This window comes from Erithacus rubecula (genome assembly GCF_903797595.1).
Source record: "Erithacus rubecula genome assembly, chromosome: 11".
Classification (NCBI taxonomy): Eukaryota; Metazoa; Chordata; class Aves; order Passeriformes; family Muscicapidae; genus Erithacus; species Erithacus rubecula.
The window spans coordinates 1,447,465-1,467,854 of NC_136663.1; the positions used below are offsets into that span (position 1 = coordinate 1,447,465).

General features: G+C 46.6%; 1 protein-coding gene across 1 annotated transcript; it reads left to right on the forward strand.

The window, feature by feature from the left end:
- Positions 1 to 5,606: 5,606 nt before the first annotated feature.
- On the forward strand, positions 5,607 to 20,025 carry IQCJ (IQ motif containing J; the record flags this gene model as incomplete). The annotated part of the gene is made up of 4 exons (XM_079315291.1): positions 5,607 to 5,655; positions 17,828 to 17,892; positions 18,715 to 18,795; positions 19,887 to 20,025. Coding segments are annotated over exons 1-4 (294 nt in total), but the record flags the coding sequence as incomplete, so codon positions are not given.
- Positions 20,026 to 20,390: the final 365 nt, after the last annotated feature.

Consider the following 20,390-nt stretch of genomic DNA (forward strand, 5'->3'; position numbering starts at 1 on the left):
AGAAAAGGGTGAGGGTCTCTCTGGAGAGAGGGATTGGGGTGCCAAGATTTCCCCCAAAGCACCAAACAGAGGATAAAAGATCAGGGATTGGGGTTCTGGGGTCAGGGATCCGGGATTGGGTCGTGGATTTCCCCTAAATCACCAAACAGAGGATAAAAGATCAGGGATTGGGGTTCTGGGGTGAGATTGAGGGATTGGGTCCTGGATTTCCCCTAAATCACCAAACAGAGGATAAAAGATCAGGGATTGGGGTTCTGGGGTGAGGGTCAGGGATTGGGGTTCTGGGGTGAGGGTCAGGGATTTGGGTTCTGGGGTCAGGGATCCGGGATTTGGGTTCTGGGGTGAGGGTCAGGGATTTGGGTTCTGGGGTGAGGGTCAGGGATTTGGGTTCTGGGGTGAGGGATCCGGGATTGGGGTTCTGGGGTGAGGGTCAGGGATTGGGGTTCTGGGGTGAGATTCAGGGATTTGGGTTCTGGGGTGAGGGTCAGGGTTGGGGTTCTGGGGTGAGGGATCCGGGATTTGGGTTCTGGGGTGAGGGTCAGGGGTTGGGGTTCCCAGGAGCAGATCCTGAGGGTCCCCCCAGTGGGGTCAGGGCTTGGGAAGATCCCAAATCCCTGCGAGACTCACCGGGCAGGAGGAGCAGCGAAGGACAGAGCTCCGAGCTGAATTCCCAATTCTCCCCGGCCCCAAATCCATCCCTGATCCCGCCGGAGGAACCAGCCCAGCCCCAAAAATCCCTAAAACCCCCCCAGCCCCAAAATTACAACTGCAGCCCCTCCATTGTCTCCTCAGCCCGTTCCCAACAAAGGGAGAAAAGGTCCCTGGGAGAGAAAAAAAAAAAAAAAAAAAAAGGGAAAATCGTAACCTTGCCCAGGTGTGTCCCGATGGGAGCTGAGCAAGGAGGAAACGGCAGCGCCAAGGCAGAGAAAAATCTCATTTAAATTAAAATATAAAGTGTTGAAGAAGTCACCAAAATTTCCTTAGATGCAGGAATTGATTTGTTGTTTCATATTTTTTTGGTGCCAAAAATGCAGCACCAAAGGAGAGCAGCACCTCATTTAAATGAAAATAAAAAGTGTTGAAGAAGCCACGAAAATGTGCTTTGATACAGGAATTAATCTGTTTTTTAATGTTTATTTTGTACCAAAAATGCAGTACCAAAAGAGACAGCACCTCATTTAAATAAAAATATAAAGTACTAAAGAAGTCACCAACATGTCCTTTGATACAGGAATTAATCAGTTATTTATCAGTAGTTTTGTGCATGCAGCACCCAAGGTGAGAAACACCTCAATTAAATAAAAATATAAAGTGTTAAAGAAGTCACCAAAACTTCCTCAGATACAGGAATTGATTTGTTATTTAACTTTTTTTTTTGTACCAAAAATGCAGCACCAAAAGAGAGCAGCACCTCATTTAAATTAAAATATAAAGTGTTGAAGAAGCCACAAAAATGTGCTTTGAGATAGGAATTAATTTGTTATTTAACATTTTTTTGTACCAAAACCACAAAGACCCAAAGAGAGCAACAAAGAGAGAATCCTCTGGAATGGGGGGAAAAAATAATAAAAGCAGTGGGAAGCTTTAAATGGAGCAAAATCCACAATAAAATTGGGAATGAACAGAAGTGTGGGGTAATTAATTAGGGATAATAAAGGGGATGGAATGACAGCATCCAATTTGAGGAGAAATTAATGGGAATCTGCATAATTGCCCACTGGGGACTGGGAGAGGGGTTTGTGCCTTAAATTTTTGGGGTTTGGAACAGAAGCATTGAAAATCCATCATTAATTCAAAAACTGGAATTCAAATAAATATTTTGCAGCCTGAAGCAGGGACAGTGTGCAGGGAAATGCCTCTAAATTACCCATGGAATGAGAAGAATAATTAAAAAATATTTACTTCTAATTATATCCAATCCCACCCCCCCTTTTTTTTTAATGCTGTGATTAATTAAATTCCCAGATTTCCTTGAATATATTACACATGGAAATTAATTTTCTCCACCAACTCATTAAGGGCCCCAAATGCTGCAGATTCCACTTGAATCAGTTTTTCCTTGTTTTGCCTTGGAAATCTTTCCATGCACATCCCTCAGGCCCAGCTCCCACATTTCCTGGGAATTCCAGGGAATTTATAGCAGAGAAAGTTCTTTTGGGGACATTGGGATTTATTAATTAACCAGCAGGACTGGAGGGGAAATTTCCAAAAGCCATCCAAAGCCACCTCCAGGTGTTTCCAAGGATAAATCCAGTATTTTTCAACTGTTTCCATGGGGTTTGATTTTAAAATAACTTACTCATTTAGAATTCTTGAAATTATATCATTTGAAAGTAAATTGGTGATTTAAAACTAAGTAATAATTAATAAGAATTTTTTGCTTTTAGCTGGTTCACGAAATGGAGAAATCTCATTTTTCATCCAGACCAGGAATCCAAGGAAAAAATTGGAAAGTTGGGGTGGGGTCTCTGCTGCCTGGTGTTCTGTCAGGAAAGGTGGGGTTGGGATGGATCCCCCTCAATCCCATGGAAAAACTGGAGATGGGATCCCCACCTTTAATCCCATTATCCCATTATCCCATTATCCCATTATCCCATCCCACCCCTGCCTTTGGGAATTTCCACTGTCCCAGTGTCCAGCCTGGCCTTGGACATTTCCAGGGATCCAAGGGCAGCCACAGCTTCTCTGGCAATTCCATCCCATCCATCCCCACCCTCCCAGCCAGAAATTCCTTCCCAAAATCCCAGGAAATCCCACCTCCACACACAGGTCCTGCTGCAGTTCCCTGGATTTTTCACCTGGGGGTGTGTTCCTTGACATTTGGGGAGGCTCTGGGTGGGAATCAGCAGAGCTGGAGGTTCCAGCAGGTGTTCCCACTCATGATTCCCCAGGAGGGGATTGGAGCAGGGGCAGCCAGCCCAGCTCTGCCTGTGCATTCCAGGAGAGCAGAGCCTCAGATCCTGGAGCTGCTCCCCATCAGTGATTCATGTTTTATTCACAGGGGCCAGCTCCTCTGTGGGTTTAGTCAGAAAATCAGGTTTTAGTGCCAGACCCCTGTTAGGCCCAGTTTTAGTCAAAAGCCTTGAACCACTCAGCACTTGGGCTTGGTTTGGTGGGGGTGCCAGGGCCCAACACCCACAGCACAGCTCCTGGAGCATGGGGAGCTTAGGCCTGGCCTAAGGACACACAGGGACTGGCTTAAACCCCCTTGGCTTTGGTAGGAGACAGATGTGGCTCAGGAGGAGCTGCAGAACAGCTGTGTGCCCTGGAGAGCAGGGTGGGATGTGACTGGGAGCTGGGAATGATGAGGAGCAGCAGGGGTGGGATGAAGCACCCCATTCCAGAGGGACCATCCTGCTCCAGAGGGACCATCCTGCTCCACAGGGACCATCCTGCTCCAGAGGGACCATCCTGTTCCAGAGGGACCATCCTGTTCCAGAGGGACCATCCTGCTCCAGAGGGATCATCCTGCTCCAGAGGGACCATCCTGCTCCAGAGGGACCATCCTGTTCCAGAGGGACCATCCTGCTCCAGAGGGACCATCCTGTTCCAGAGGGACCATCTTGTTCCAGGGGGATCATCCTGTTCCAGAGGGATCGTCCTGCTCCAGAGGGACCATCCTGTTCCAGAAGAATCACCTTACTCCACATGGATCATCCTGTTCCAGAGGGATCATCCTGCTCCACATGGATCATCCTGCTCCACATGGATCATCCTGTTCCAGAGGGATCATCCTGCTCCAGAGGGATCATCCTGCTCCATATGGATCATCCTGCTCCAGAGGGACCATCCTGCTCCAGAGGGATCATCCTGCTCCAGAGGGACCATCCTGCTCCACATGGATCATCCTGCTCCAGAGGGATCATCCTGCTCCAGAGGAATCACCTTACTCCACATGGACCATCCTGCTCCAGAGGGACCATCCTGCTCCAGAGGGATCATCCTGCTCCAGAGGGATCATCCTGCTCCACATGGATCATCCTGCTCCAGAGGGACCATCCTGCTCCACAGGGACCATCCTGCTCCAGAGGGACCATCCTGCTCCACAGGGACCATCCTGTTCCACAGGGACCATCCTGCTCCAGAGGGATCATCCTGCTCCACAGGGACCATCCTGCTCCAGAGGGACCATCCTGCTCCAGAGGGATCATCCTGCTCCACAGGGACCATCCTGTTCCAGAGGGATCGTCCTGCTCCAGAGGGACCATCCTGCTCCACAGGGACCATCCTGCCCCTCCTGCTCTGTCTGGACCCCCCCACCCCATCCCTGACAGACCCAAGGTCCCAGCCCCCAGAGCTCCCAAACCCCCAAATCCATGGCTGAGTGCAGCAGGTGGGAATATCCCCTGGAGATGTGGTTCAGCATCCCAGCCTGCTGCAGCTCCACCGGGGTGGGGCTGGCTGGAGCTCCCTGCAGCTCCCACATCAGCTCAATCTCACATCCCAAGAACTGGCAGGGTGAGGAAAATCATCCCTTTGGGTTTAATTCCTGATCTAATTCCTGGGTTTAAAGCTGGTTTCAAGGGAGTTCCCAGGCAGTTCTGGGAATGCAGGAACTCCTGGATTTTGGTTGCTTTGAAATCTTTGAAATTTGGGCTCAGAGCACTGACACTTTACCACTTGACATCCTTGGAATTCCCTCTGGAAAATGGATTTTTGGCAATGCTGGGGGAAAAACCCCTTAAGGAATTTATTGATGTGCCTGAAGAGCATCATAAACCCCAGTGAAGCCACTTGGATGCAGATTTGGGATTGGAATTGTGTATGATAAAATCCCATCGAGGATGGAATGAGCTGCTTGGAGTTTGTGCTAGCACCTGGGTTTATTTATGTAAAATATAAAATAGAAAACAGAACACAGAAAATAGAATCTATAAAATAAAATGTAGAAAATAAAGGGTCTATAAAATAGAATATATAAGATATAAGAAAGATAGAATATAGAATATAGAATATAGAATATAGAGGATAGAATATAGACGATAGAACATATGAAGTAGGATATAAAAAATAGAAAATAGAATCTATAAAATAAAATATAGAAATCAGAGTCTATAAAATAGAATATAGACGGCAGAATGTAGAATATAGAATATAGAAGATAGAATATAGAACATGGAAAATAAGATATAGAATATAGAATATAAACCACAGAAAATAGAGTATATAAAGTGAAATACATAAGATAGAATATAGTATATATAGAATATATAGAATATATAGAATATATGGAATATATAGAATATATAGAGTATATAGAATATATAGAATATATTCTATAGAAAATAAAATACAGAAAACATTCTATAGGAGGTAGAATATGGGATTGCTGTATTTCTGGGGTGCTGCACACACCCGCCCCTCCCTTCCGGACCCCAAAGGCGCCCCCAAACCCGCAGTCCGAGTTTCCCCCGCCGCCAGGGCTGGGAATGCCAGCGGATCCATCCTGCGCTGGAGCCGCGCCACAAGTTTCTCATCTCGCTGCCTGTGGGCTGCTCTCTCTCTCTCTCTCTGGCTCTTCCCATTTTTTTTCCCTCCCCTCTCTCGGAGGTTTTTTCCTGGTGCCTTTGGAGTGAGCTCAGCCCCGAGGTTTTCCTGCTGCCCGGAGCAGCCGCGTTCCTGCTCCTTTTCCCGGGGAACTTCAGCATGCGGCTGGTAAGGGATGGAATCGCTGGGTTCGCTCTGAGCAGCTCCCCGGGAATGGCTCAGGGAGGGGATGGAGGGGTGCGGGATCCCCCCGGGATGTGGATGTGCCTCGCCAGGCGGGCAGAATTCCCGAGGGAATCTGGGATCCGCCGCTTTTACCGGGGAGAAGGAGGCTGGAGCGAGCGCGGGGCGATTACCGTAAGTTTATTAAGGGGATTTGAGGCTGGGGAATCATCTCCGGGTGATAACAATTCCAAACAGCGCTTGGAAAAGATACCTGAGGATTCTCAGCCATTCTCGGGCAGTGGCCGCGGCAGAATTTCCTTGGATTTCACAGCGTTTTTCTTTTGACTGTGCGATTACCGGGGGTGGGGAAAACGTGGCTGTGCTTTCCCGGGGCTCGGAATTCCGCAGGGATTTCAGCTCCTGGAGCAGCCGGCGGATCCTGCTCGCTGTTTGTCAGCACGGAAAAGCTGCCGATGATCCCGATGAAGTCATCCCGGGAATGCTGCGGGACCAATCCGGGCTCTGGCAGTGGGCAGAGGGCTGAGATAATTCCTCGGGGCCGGATTGATTGGATATTTTTGGCGTTCCTGCCGGAGCGCTTGGAGCAGGGCTGCGTTGGGCATCCAGGATCTTTTCCCAGCTCGCTGGAGCGGAATTCCCTCCGGAGCATCTTCCAGAGGGTTCCTGCCACCCCAAACTCCATCCCCTCTGCACTGGGCACAGACATCCCACGACGCTTTTCCAAACCCGGGAATTTCCAAACCTCATTCCCGGGATTTTCCAAACCTCATTCTTAAGGCACAGAATTCCCACGAGGCTTTTCCAAACCCCTTTCTCAGGATTTTCCAAACCTCATTCCCAGAGCACAGAAATTCATCCCACGAGGCTTTTTCAAACCCCATTCCCAGGATTTTCCAAACCTCATTCCCAGAGCACAGAAATCCCACGAAGCTTTTCCAAACCTCATTCTTAAGGCACTGAATTCCCACGAGGCTTTTCCAAACCCCATTCCCGGGGAAAGAATGTGATGGATGAGAGTGATATAAACACCAGAGGATGGAAATAAAACAGGGAGAGACACTCTGGAGGCAATGCAGGGAGTGGGAATGGTTCCTCAGGAATTCCAGGGGCAGGGAGCTGACCCTCAGGTGAGGATCCATCCTGCACATCCCATTCCTCACGGGAGGAGGAGGCTGAACACGTTGGGATTGATGGATCCTACACAGCTCTGAGTGGGTGGCTGGAAATCAGCAAATATTGAATTCTCATTTCTCCCAAACTAAGATTAATCTGAGCTTCTCTATTTTCCAGGATAACCTGTCAGGCAATGGAAATTCATTTGTTAAATTGCACAGGGAGAAAAAGGCTCTGTTAGGAATATCTTCCTTACCAAGAGCCGAATTTATTTGGATTCCCTTTGCTGGTTCAAGTTTTTCAGCTTCCCAAAAGGTTGGAGAAGCTCTAGAGGAGTCTTATAAATAAAATCCAGAAGAATTTTCCTGAGCTGTAGGTGCTGGGGTTCACTTCATGTTCCCAATCTGCACTGTCAAATATCTGGAATTATGTCCAATACTTTTGTCCCCTGCTTTCCCTGAGTATTCCAAGGCACAGACAGCATTTGAATAATTCCCCTGCTTTAAATCTCATAAAACTCAGATTTTTTGTCATGAGGCTCCTGCAGGTTCCTGCTCTGGCAGTTTGGGGATTGCTGGAATCCCAATAAAACCGGGGAGACTGTTTATGTGCCCAAGGGCTAAAGCCTGGCTTTGTATGCAAAGCTCATCCAGACCTGAAATACAGGGAAGAGATCAAATGCCAGGGAATGTTTGTACTTCCAGCAATTTCCCTGGATGCCACAGAAAACACAGGAATAAACATCAAACTGGCTGGGATGAGCTCTCTGGAGGGGAAATTTTCCTCTCTCAGGAGGACCTGTAACTATTTCAAAGACTTGTGGCTGTCAGTGTCCTGATTCCATCTGGGAAAACACAGCAAAGTCAATATTCCATATTTCCTACTGGAAATATATATACATATTTCCAGCTGGAAAACCTGACTGCAGCATCCTGGAGCACTGGGATTCAGGTGGGCAGGAGAAGTGGGACAGCTCCAGGTGCTGTCCCAGATTTCTGTGCTGTCCCTGAGAACAGGGGCTGGACCTGAGCTCCAGCTCACTCCTCTACAACAGGTTGGATGAGTAAACACAGGGTGTAACTACAGAGTAAAAGCACCCAGAGAAAATATGGAAATGGCTCCTGAAACAAGGATCTTGGCTGGGGTTTAATTGGAGTTTGGGCAGCTCTGCTCATCCCATATTTCCAGCAGGATATGGCTGTGGGGACATTTCCATTTAGCAGGGTCAGAGCTTTTGGAGGGTCTAAAGAGTGAATTTGGGGAAAAAGCAGAGCTGGGAAAATATCCATGAGGAAAAGGAATTCTCAGCTCTTCTCCTGTGTGGGACCTGGAGATGGGACTGGGACAATCCCTCATTTGAAGGGATGTCAAGGGAATGGAAACAGGAGAACTGGGGAAAAGTGGGAATTTGAGAATCAATCTGACACTAACTGGGTCATAACCCCACTGGATGATCCAAGCTGAGCTGTTGGGAGCAAAGCAGAGAGGAGCTCCCATCCCTTAGGAATGGGAGATGAAATCCCAGCTCTGTGGGATTTAGGAACACCCTTGTGGCCCTTCCCAAATTCAATAATTCCATTATTGCTGCTGAAGGAAGCTGGATCTGCTCTCCCAGCTGCAGGAATGCTGCCATTCCTTTTGTGTGTAAATCCAATTACACCCTCCAAGTGTTTTTTGCATTTCCCTTGTTCATGATTAATTTATTTGTCCTCAGTTTTACCAAAAATCCAGCATTTTCTGTCAGTTTTCCCTGAATCCTGGTGTCACCTGCAGTTCTTCCCCCTGGCTGCTCCTCTGCTTTTCCCACATAAATAATAAAAGGGATTTTTGGGAGCTCTGGGAAGCTCCTTTCAAGCTGTGCAAGTTGGGCTGATTTAATTCCTGAAGGCTGCACATCCACATCCTGATATCCAGGCAGAAAATTCATTTACATGCCATGGATGGCTCAGCCACCCCTCAACTGCTGGCATTTTGTCCCTGCTTTGGAATATTATTTACATTTATTAAAAAGCAGTTGGAGAATGTTCAACTTGGTGCCTTTTACAACAATGTGGAGCAGCTGCTTTCAGAAAGACACAGACAAGGGTAGTTTATGAATTAATTTCCTGGTAATCCTTTAAATTCCATCAATTATCAAGTATTTAAAGTGGTTTTTCTGTGCTAATAACTGAATGAGAAGTATGGAGTGTTCCATTTTCCCAGGTGTCAGAGCTTGAGGGTGATTTTAAATCATCTTCTGTCTTATTTTCCCTCTGCACAAAACATTCCAAACTTTTATCCCATCCCTTTCCTCCTCTCCCTGATGAGGCCAACAGTGCCTGGCAGGAATTTTCCATTGGACAGTGACATTGTTGTGGTGCTCATTGATTGGAATCCTGATGGGAAATGTCAGAAAATGTTGCAAAGGGAGAGATGCCAAAGGAATCTGGGAATGCTGGTGGGATTTAGGCTCAGCCTAAATGAGGGAAGGTGTCTGTGTCAGCTCCTCTCAGGATTATTTTAGGTCACTATTCCAGCAGCTGATTTATGTCAAACTCCTCATCCCAAAGTTCTGCCTACATCTAAAAATAAAGCCCCAAATTTGGCATAATTAAAATTAAATCAGTGTTCAAACTGCAATATATTCTAGACAAAACAAACCTAAATTATCCATTTACAAGCGCAGTTTAAGTTTTTTATTATGTGATATCATATGGTTTTATTTAAACTCTGTATTTATAATTTAATTTCATTATTTAATTTTGGAAGGGTTTTTTAATGGTTTTAGGTTAAATGTACTGGTTTTTGGGGGATTAATGTTTGTTAGTACAGAAACTTTAAAATTTTTAGTGACTGGGGCTGTAACAGTGTTCCATGTTTGCCAGCACATTTCTGCTTCCATCTCTCAGTTATTCCTGGGTGTATTTTGGGACAGAAATTTGTGTTTGATAAAAACTGGAACCTCTGGAATGTGAATAATTCATTTTTGGCAGGAGGCTCCTGTTGCATCCCAAATGACCAGGACATTTGGGATCAATGTGTGTGCTGGGAACCCCAAAAAGGGGATTCTGGGTCTCAGCCCAGTTTCTGGGGCTGGAAAGTCAGGAAAAAGAGATTCACTCACCATGGATCTGTTTCAACCTTCTTGAAACACCCCAAAGTTGTGTTTGTCCTTTGGGAAAATCCAATTTTGTCACCAGGAGCTCTCCTTGACCTCCCCCCTCCAGTGAAATGGAGCTGCCTGGAGCACCTTCCCCTGGGAATTACCATTTCCATGAGGAAATATTTCTGATTTCAGCTCTTCCCTGTGCCATGGCTCAGCCAGGGTTTTCCAGAGTCACCTGCAGTTCCTGGGCACTGCCCAGCCCTGGCTGTGAGGAGCTGGAAATCAAAGCCCCTGGTGTGTTGTGCTATAATTCATGCCAGGAAGCAGATTCAAATTATGCAAATTGCTGTCTGCACCAAATCTGCCATCTGGAAAAAGTTCTGCATGTAAAAATCTGTTGGGGCAAGGCAGGGATAAGGGATCCTTGGGAAGGGAATAAAAACAAAATATTCCCAGAAAATTGATCCCCTGCTCCAGTCCAGTGGCAAAGCTGCTGTAGGAGCGAGATTAATACAGTAGGGATAAAATAATTCTTTAAAACTGCTTTGGAGCTGGAAGAATTCCTTGTCAAGAAGGATAAAATGCAGGTTAGAAGGGAAAGGAAGAGCCCAAGGGAAGGGGGAATACCCAGAGCTGGAGACAAGCAGGGATCATCAGTGAGAGGGTGGGGATGAGAGATCTGGTCTGGAAATTTTGGGGCACAGGGTAAGTCCTGGAGCCATCCCATATGGAATATTTCTGTAATAAATGGGATTTGGAGAGGTTGAAGGATGCAGGATTTGCTGCCTCTCTGGTGCTGGAGATCAGGGGAAGGTTCTTTCCCAGAGGGTGCTGGGCACATTCCCAAACCTGCCCGAGCTCCAGGAGCCTTGGACACTCCCAGGGATGGCCAGGGTGGGGCTGCTGGGGTGTCTGTGCAGGGCTGGGCTGGGCTGGGCTGGATGATCCCTGTGGTCCCTTCCAGCTGAGGATATTCCAGGATTCTTTATTTCCATCAGAGCAGAGCTGTGTGACTCCTTCTGTCCCAGAGCTCCCATGGCAGGAGGAATGTGCACTTTGGAGTTCCATCACCACCTGGGCTGAATTTTCAGGGAATCCCTCCCTTGTGAGCAGGAATTTCCTTTCCTTGTGCCCCCAGGATGTCCTCATGTCAAACGCTCTCCAGAAATCAGTGTTGGTGGGGTCAAGGACTTGTGGGACTCCTTGGAAAGGCAGAGGTTGGTTCTGCTCACCCTCACAAATACAAAACCTCTTGGCTCCCCAGGCCCCTTTCCACGTGTGCTCTGAGCCCTGTTTGTGCTCAGTTTGTGTCCTTTGTCACCAGAGTGGCACGGGGAGTGTCTGGTGACCTCCTGTGAAGCAGAGCAGTAATTACAGAAAGCTTTGTCAGGTTTTATTGTCTGCTCCTGCAGAGGATGCTGAGCAGGATGCCAGGGCTGAGAGACCCCTTGCTGCCTGCACTCCCATTAACTCCACAGGCACGGCCTTCACTGGGAAAAATAACAGTTGGAGCTGTCAGGGATGCTCCATAAAAACCCTGCCAGCTCCTGCTGCAATGCAGACAGAAAACAAATGGTTCCCATTTCAACTTGGCACACTGTACCCCCACTGAGCTGAGTTCCCAGGATAAACTATTGCATGGAATTGTGTTCCCAAAAGCAGCAGCAGATCCTATTTAAAAAGCAGCACACAACCCTGTGTATTCCTAATTATTTGTGTGATGAAGGAAGAAACACTTCAGTGCTGGGTTAGTTTTGTTCACCATCCTCATAACTGAGCTGCTTTTCCTCTTTCTATGGAGTTGTTCTGGTGGATGGGATACTGCGGAGGAATTCCTGCCTGGGAGGGTGGGGATGGATGGGGTGGAATTCCCAGAGAAGCTGTGGCTGCCCCTGGGCCCCTGGAAGTGTTCAAGGGCAGGCTGGGCAGGGCTGGGAGCAGCTGGGACAGTGGAAGGTGCCCTGGGGGGAATTGGGTGGGTTTCAAGATCCTTCCAGCACAAACCATCCTGGGATTCTCCAGCAGGAGAGTTTGGCTCTCAGCAGTTCCTCGGGTTGGGATGGCACAGCTTTGCACTCCTGGTGCTTTGGTGTTTTGTGCTGCTTTCTTCTGTCCATAAAAATGGATTTTCCAGCAAGGAAGAGGTCACTGAACCAAACTCCTTAAGTTCAGGGCTTGTGTTTTATGGTGGTTTTAATGCTTTACATGGGATGGAGAACCATGTGCTTCAAATTCCCCCATCCCAGCTTTGTGTCCCAGCACAGGGATGGGAGGGATGGAATTCCTCCTGTGGCAGGAATACAGACCAATAACTCCACCCAGACACCCCAGCAGCCCCAGCATCCTGCAGCACTTCCAGCTGAGCCTTGCCTGGCTCCCAGAGATCACAAACCATCACCCAGCTGCCCTTTCCTCCCCACAGCCAGAGCTGATCCCCCTGCAGAGCCTTTCCTGTGATTTGACCTTTACCAGCCCCAGCAATCCCTGACAGAGGCAGCAGCAGAGCACCCAGCACCAACATTTGTATTTTTTTAAGCCAGATTGTGACAGATCCCTCCTGTGAACGCTGCAGCTGCCAGAGTTGCATTAAAGCAGCATCTGCAATGTAACATTTCCAGAACATTTCCTTCCCTCCACACACACACAACCCCAGGGATGGACTCCCAGTGCCTGTTTGACCTTTTCTGCTGCTTTTCACTCCATGAAGTTCACTCCTGTGACCTCAGTGCAGCCTGGCAGTGCTTGTGTGTTGTTCCAGGGGTGTTCCTGACATTCCTGTAGCATCAAAACTGCAAAAATGGGATGTTTCCCTCTCAGGCTCGGCTGTGAAAGGTCTTTGGTGTCACTGTGAACTTGGAACATTAAAGGTGTTCTGAAAGCAGCCTGAAAAGAAGAGATTTCATCAGTGAAACACTGCCATGGGAGAGCCAGGGGCTCTGCATTGCTTTTGGATGGCAGAAAAGTTCAAAGCTCTGGTGGAATGAGTTTCTGTCCTTTCTGCCCCTTGCATGGAGGAAAGATGGAGAGTTTCAAAGGAAGGGTTTTGTTGTTGCTCTTTCTGACATTTGAATTCAGTTTTGATCCTGGAAACCCAAAGCAGAGGCTCCTTCCTGGCAGAGACTGCAGGGAGAGCAGAAAGGGAAGGGGGGTTCTTGTCATTTTTGAGGGTCCTTTTACTCAGAATAATTATGCAGCTCTCTGGTTTAATTTGGAGAAAGGTCCTGGAAAAGCAACAAAGCTGATGTAATTCCCCTCCCCCTTCCCAGGGCCTCCTTTCATTATCCCAGGTTTTGTTTGTGAACACTGGGATTTGATTTGGTTTTTGATCTGATCTTGTGATGTCTGGGAGCTGAGACCTTTAATTTCCTGTCCTGGTGGATTTGTCTTTGAAATCCTCCCAGGGATGTGTGTTTGAGAAAACTGGGACTGTAAAGAGGCACCAAACACCTCAGGCAGGGAGGGCAGAATTAACAACCCAATCAAGCCACTATTGTTTAATTCAGTTCATTATAAGCTGACCCCATCTGACTGAATTAACTGAGGATGCTGCAGGTCCTGGGGTCACCTTCACATTCCCAGCAAAGAAATTCAGTGGAGCAGCACCAGCTGCTGCAGAAAACCAGGATTTTGGCTCAGTGATTGAAAAATCCAACTTCCCTGGAAAGGCTCAGCTGGGATCATCTGCTCTCAGGCTCTCAGTTGAGCAGCACCAACAGCAGTTTCATCTCCCAAAAACTTGTCAAAAAACTTGAAATAGGCATAGTTCAGTCATAATGGGGACTCCCACAAAGCCAGGTGGGGTTTTAATCATTATTTTGTGATTATTTCATACATATTTATATAAATGAGTGGCAGGAGAGTACTCCAGAAAAATCAGAGTTGAGGTTGGGAGTTGTGTGGCTGCTTGGGAGGAATCAAAGCTTTTCCAGCTCTTCAGGATGGAGCAGGGACTGACATTAGAAGGAAGAATTGGATGAGGTGTTGAACGAGTTCTCCTGGCAGCTCCTGTGAGCTGAGGAGCAGGAGCAGGGAAGCAAAGCTCAGTTTTACTCTGCCTCCAGCATTTGTGATTTACTTCTCCTGCCTATTGTTCTGCAGGGCAGTGAGGCTGCAAAATCCAAACCAAATTGCTCCAGAGATTATTTCATTTCCAGTGCCCATTAAATATCAGGATATTTCTTTATCAGAATGAGGTTGATGGGAATGTTGGGTGAGCTCAGGGAGATTAATTAATAGCATCTCCATTAATGCCATGGCTGGGGTGGTATCTGGAAATAAAGCCCCACCTGCCTATTTTGTTCCCAAAATTGAAAAACATCCCAAGGTTTCTCTGGAATTCAGAAATCCAGCTCTGCCCCAACATCTCAGCACTGGAGTCACATTCCCATGGATTTCCCACATTGCCACAGCAAAGCTCACTGGGGAGTTGTCTGGGGAGCAAACTCAGAGTGCCAGAACAAGGCTAATCCCCCTCTGTGTTTTCTCTAATAAATGGAAAGAACACTAAATAATTAACGTCAACAAATGAAAACTAATTTGCCAATTTTTAATTTTTCCCCCATTGCGTGATCCCTGTTAATGAATAATTCAGCAACAGAGATGAATACAGAATGGAAGGATTTCTCTGGGGTCTGCTGTGCTCTCTGAACATCCAGGCTAACTGTTTAGATATCCATATAGATTTTTTTCTTAAAAGAGTAAAAAATAACCCCAGAGAAAACAGCATTCAGCAGGAGCCAGGCAGGAATAAAAAGAGCTGCAGCCTCCAGAGGTTTTCCCATTTCCTTCTAGACCTGAGATCATTTGTCTGAGGCTGTTTGTGAATTATTCATACCAAGTGGAGCTCTTGGCTTTCCCACACTGAATGGGACCAGTTTCCATCTCAGAGCTTCCTGTGCTGCTTTTTTTTTCTGCATTTCAGGTTTTCCTGGGATGCCCTTTATCCCAAGGCCCTGCATCCAGAACCTGCTCTGTGCTCAATGCCCAGCACTTCCCACAGCTGTGGGAATGGGAATGGGAAAACTCAGGAGCTCAGAAACCTTGGGAATGATGCTGTGGTGCTGTGTTTGGTTTTTTTGACTCTGGTTTGATTTTAAGGATCCCCAATCCCTGTGTCAGATCAGCAGAAACATCCCAGTCTGTGGAAGTGTCCCTGCTCGTGGCAGGGGATGGAATGGATGGGATTTAAGATCCCAGTTCAAAACCCTTCTGCTTCAGCTGCCACTCAAAACCTGCTTAGGTCTGGGAAAACAGACCCAGGATTGGGAAAACAGATCCAGGATTGGGAAAACAGATCCAGGATTGGGAAACAGACCCAGGATTGGGAAAACAGATCCTACCTGAAATTAAAAACAACTTTGGAGCCATCAGTGGTGTCTGAGAGAGGAGATTTCAACATCTGAGAGGGGATTTCAGTGTCTGACAGGAGATTTCAGTGTCTGAGAGAGGAGATTTCAGCATCTGACAGGAGATTTCAGTATCTGAGAGGAGATTTCAGTATCTGAGAGGAGATTTCAGTGTCTGAGAGGAGATTTCAGTGTCTGAGGGTGGAGATTTTGCTGCTCAGCTGCTCTGGAGCCTCCTCCTTCCCATCTGTGCTGCTTCACCTGCAAAGTTTTGCAGGGATTTTCTTCTCCCCAGTGATCTGTGCATGTGTCCAGAATCTAAGGATCACTGAGCCTGGAAAAGTCCTCCAGGATCCAAGCAGTGCCTAATCCCCAGCTGTCTCTGGAATTCCTTACACCAGGAATTCCTTGGACACCTCCAGGGATGGGCTCTCCAAACCTCCCTGGGCAGTTCCAAGGCCTGGCTGCCCTTTCCATGGAGAAATTGCTGCTGATTTTCCATATCTCCCCCTGTCCCTGTTCCCTGGGAGCAGATCCCAGTCCCAGCCTGGCTGTCCCCTCCTGTCAGGGAGTTGTGCAGAGCCACAGGGCTCCCCTGAGCCTCCCCCACTCCCCAGACTCCTCAGATTTTCTCTTAAAATCCCAGGAAGAAAATAATGTAGAATTATTTTTTGTATAGATGGAATTGTTATTTTTACCTTCTGATTCCCAAACTCGTTCATCCCTCTTTTGTGAGAATCACAGACATTCCCCTATGCTGAAAAGCTGAAAATTGGATTAATAGATTTCCTTTCAGTTTTCAAACACTCCTCTGTTGTTGTCACTAAAATTAACAGGCTCAGGAGCTATAAAAAGAACTTCCTGCTTTTTCTGGGGAAAACACTTTCCCCTGGGAATTCAGAAATGGATCTGCCATGTGAGATTTGCCCCTGCCTTCCCCTCTCTGCCATGCTGGAATTCACCTTGCCTGAGTTCAATCTCCTTGCATTCCTCTCCAGACTAATCCAGACTCAAGTGTGTCGTGCAATTAAAGCAATAAAAACATGAAAAAATATAAAATTAACAAACCCCAGGATACTGGGTATGCTCAGGCTGAAAAATAATAAATGGATAAATGGAATGAACACGTTAAGGACTGGGAAAAACACTTTAGGTTGCTTCAACCTTTCCAGGATTTTTTCTCCCTCAGTGTCCCCATGTCTGGAGCTGCCCAATCCCTGTCTGTGTCTGTGTCCAGCTGAAGGAGGGAAAAGAAAACCCCAGGAGATTTCTCAATATATTTGTTTTAACTGGAACTCCTCCTTGGCTCCAACAGGAGTGTGGATCCTTTCCAGTTTAATTCCTTGGAGCTGGGTGACTCTGGGCTCAAGATTGCCTGGATTTTTTTTCTTTCAGTGTCTCCATGTCTGGAGCTGCCCCATCCCTGTCTATGTCTGTATCCAGGTGAAGGAGGGAAAAGAAAACCCCAGGAGGTTTCACAATTTATTTAACTTTAACTCCTCCTGAGCTCCAGCAGGAGCGTGGATCCCTTCCAGTTAAATTCCCCGGAGCTGGGTGGCTCTGGGTGGCTCTGGGGGGGCTGTGGGGCTGTCCCTGTCCCCTCAGTGTCCCCTCAGTGTCCCTGCAGTCTCCACCCCCAGGGGCAGCTCCATCAATCCCGCTGCAGCACCGATCAATATCCCAGGGTTAATGAGGCCCAAGTGAAATTGGGATCGATTTCCTGCCTCCTCCCCCTCGCAAGGGTGTAAATTCTCAGCCCCTCCCAGAGCTGCTTTTGGTCCCAGCTTTTACAGGCACTGCCCAGCCGCGTTTCTTTGGGAAAAGGCAAAAACCTCACAAGCAATTTTGGCTTTTGCTTTTTTGTTCTCTGCTCAGTCTTCACCCCGGGGTTAATAGAGAATGATGTCAAACGCCAGGAGTGATTTGTGGCAGTCAGGCAGATTTTGGCACCCTGAGCTATGGATAAAGTCAATTGAAAATTGTTTTCACATTCTATATTACTGTACCCAGCTCTGGAGGAGGCTGGAAAAACTGCCAGGGGGAAAATGTGGGAGAAGGAAAGGTTGTGTGCTTATCTCTGAGCTGAGCTGTGCCTCAAAAAAATTCCAGTTTTTAAAGCCAAACCTCTGTGCTGAACACCAGGGATGGATTTTTTTCTGGGAATTATGGTGGATGTGGGGATTCCCAGCTCCACATCTGCCACATTAAACTGGTGCTGCTGGAACAGGAACTGGTGCAGACTGGAAATCTCTTCATTAAGAGCCTGGATAGGTTTTGATTGCAGAATAAAGATTCTAGAAGCAGGGGCTGGAGCTTTGCCTGAGACCTTCTCTGGAATTAAAGGCACCCAAGATGGGAAAGAAAACATCCCTCTTTTACTCTGTGTATTATTTTTGTAGCTCTGATATTTCCTTTCAAACTGCTGGATTATCAATAAATTATCAGTTTCATTGTCATTATTATGGATTTCTAAATTTGAAATCTCAGGTGGCACTTGAGGGATTGGTTTAGTTTCAGGGTTGTCTCAAAACTTAGTTTGCCTTGAGGCTGAGAGGGAATCTCCAAGGGCTTCCCATAAAAATAATGAATATTTTTCTCTCTCTCCTTGCAGGAAGAGCTCAGGAGGCTCCAGCATACCCTGGAACAGGTCAATGATGGCAAAGACTCACTCCAAAGGTAAAAGTGCCTTTTCCAAAATATCTCACCCATGAGAAAGTGAAATGTGTTTTCCAAGGTGTGAAACCTTTGCTGAGGGATCCTCTTTGTCATAGACAATATTCCAGATTTTGCCTTTCTCCCACAAACAATCCTGGTTTTGGTTACAAGAGGATAATTTCTGACAATGATATCCTTGAGTGCCCAGGAAAAATCTCAAAGTAACTCCACAGGTTGGGGTCTGCTCCCCCAAATTTCCCTGCTGAGAGCTGCATTCAATCCATCCCATCCAAGGCAGCATTTCCAGATGCTGGATTTGGATATTCCAGTATTTTCAAATTGCTTCCTCCCAGCCATCAGTTCCCAGCAGCAACTCCTCAGCCATCATTTATTACAAGGAATTTATTCTTCACCCCCCACGTGGCTTTTGCTGCAGTGACTCATTTGCTGCCAGAATTCCCATTGTTCCTTTTTCTCTCCAGCTTTCCCAGCCATGGGGATGGAAGTTAATTTAGCAGAAATATCTGTTAGATTTGTCAGGTTTGGGGTTTTTTTTTAATTTTATTATTATTTACAGCAGCTCTTTTGCTGGCTGGGCCTGTCCCTGGAGCTGTGGCAGCTGGGAGATTTAAAACAGGGATTCAGGCAGGTTCCCACTGGAAAACTGGATCCAAATTCCCATTTTTTGTTGTGAACTGGACACAAAATTTCAGATAACTTTCTCCAAAGAGAGCAACACCTTCTGATCAGCAGCTCTTGTTTGTTCTTGTCCAGATTATGGAATTCATTCACATCAATGTCAGGCTGGAATATGTTAAACTCATTTCTTTTTCTTTCCTGTAGCCATCAGCTCTCCATGGATGAAGAAAATAATATCCAGGAATATCCTATCAACCTCCAGCCCTTGGAGTCCAAAGTGAAAATGTGAGTAAGGAAAGTGCTGGCTCTGCCTTGGAATGCAGCTGTATTTTTTGCTGTACATTACATGATATGGAGTTTTCCCTGAGGTCAGTTATTTTAGAAGTCTTGATTTTGAATAATTAATTTTGAATAATAACTTCCCCATGTATTTATCAGAGTCCAGGATTCCTTTTGCAGCTTCTCCCAGCGTGGATCCTCCAGCCCTGTCTCCACCCAGCAAACACTGCCTCACTTACAGGCCATTCAAATATTAATGCATATTAAAATATTAAAAGGACATGAAGTTTCAAATTAAAACCCAGTGTCTTTTAAGCTTTTAGTGATTCAAATATAAGCCATGAAAGAATCCATTTTCAGCGACTTTCTAGGAGGGTAATTATGATTTAAGCTCAGTCTATTCTCTGGCTTTAAAATAGATGTAAATATAAATATGTAAATATAAATATGTAAATACTGCTCATCCCAGTGAATAAACCTTCAACTGCTCAAAAATCCTACAAGGAGCTAATCCTACAGGGAAGTTGTGGATGCTGGAATTGTTCCAGGCCAGGCTGGATGGGGTTTGGAGCAATTTGGGGTAGTGGAAATCATCCCTGCCCGTGGCAGAGGATGGAATGAGATGACATTTTCCAACCTAAACCATTCTGGGATTCCATAATTCCATTATATGCTGTGGCTCTCAAATTCCAGTTGTATCTGAATTATAATCTGAAATGTGGTATAAAAATAAGATGTAGAAGGTTGTTGATTCCTTTAAGTGGACAAATGGATATTTTTATTTTGATTGTAGGATGTAGGACAAATTCTGAGTTCTGGATGGCCTCAGCTGAAAGCACTTCCATAGGTTTTGGGATTGGGCTGGACTCTGAGTAACATGGCAGGAGTTTGGAACCAGAGGGTCCTTAAGGTCTTTTCCAACCCAAACCACTCCAGAATTCCCTGATTCTCCTTAATAAATATCCTCAATTATCCCAGTGCTGCCTTATACAAATCCTACAGAGGTGATTTTTATCCAGATAGGAAAACAGAAAGCAGGAACCCCCAGTCCCAATGTTTGGAGCCAGGGATTTGACTGAAATCCTTTGTTCCCTCAGCACCCACCGAGCATGGCACGAGCACCTGCAGCACCAGCAGCTGTCCCCAACCCCGGAGCTACGGGACCAGCACAGCCCCAAAAATCCAACATCCCAAAAATCCCCCAAATCCTCAACATCTTCAACATCCTCAACATCCTCAACACCTTCAACATCCTCAACACCTTCAACATCCTCAACATCCTCAACATCCCAAACATCCCAAACATCACCAACATCCTCAACATCCCAAACATCCCAAACATCACCAACATCATCAATGTCCCCAATATCACCAAAATCCCCCAAATCCCCAACATCCCAAACATCCCCCAAATCCCCAACATCACTAATGTCCCCAACATCCCCAACATCACCAACATCACCAAAATCTCCAACATCACCAAAATCCCCAACATCCCCAACATCACCAACATCACCAAAACCCCCAACATCACCAATATCTCCAAAATCCCCAACATCCCCAGCATCACCAGCATCCCCAACATCTTCAACATCCCCAAG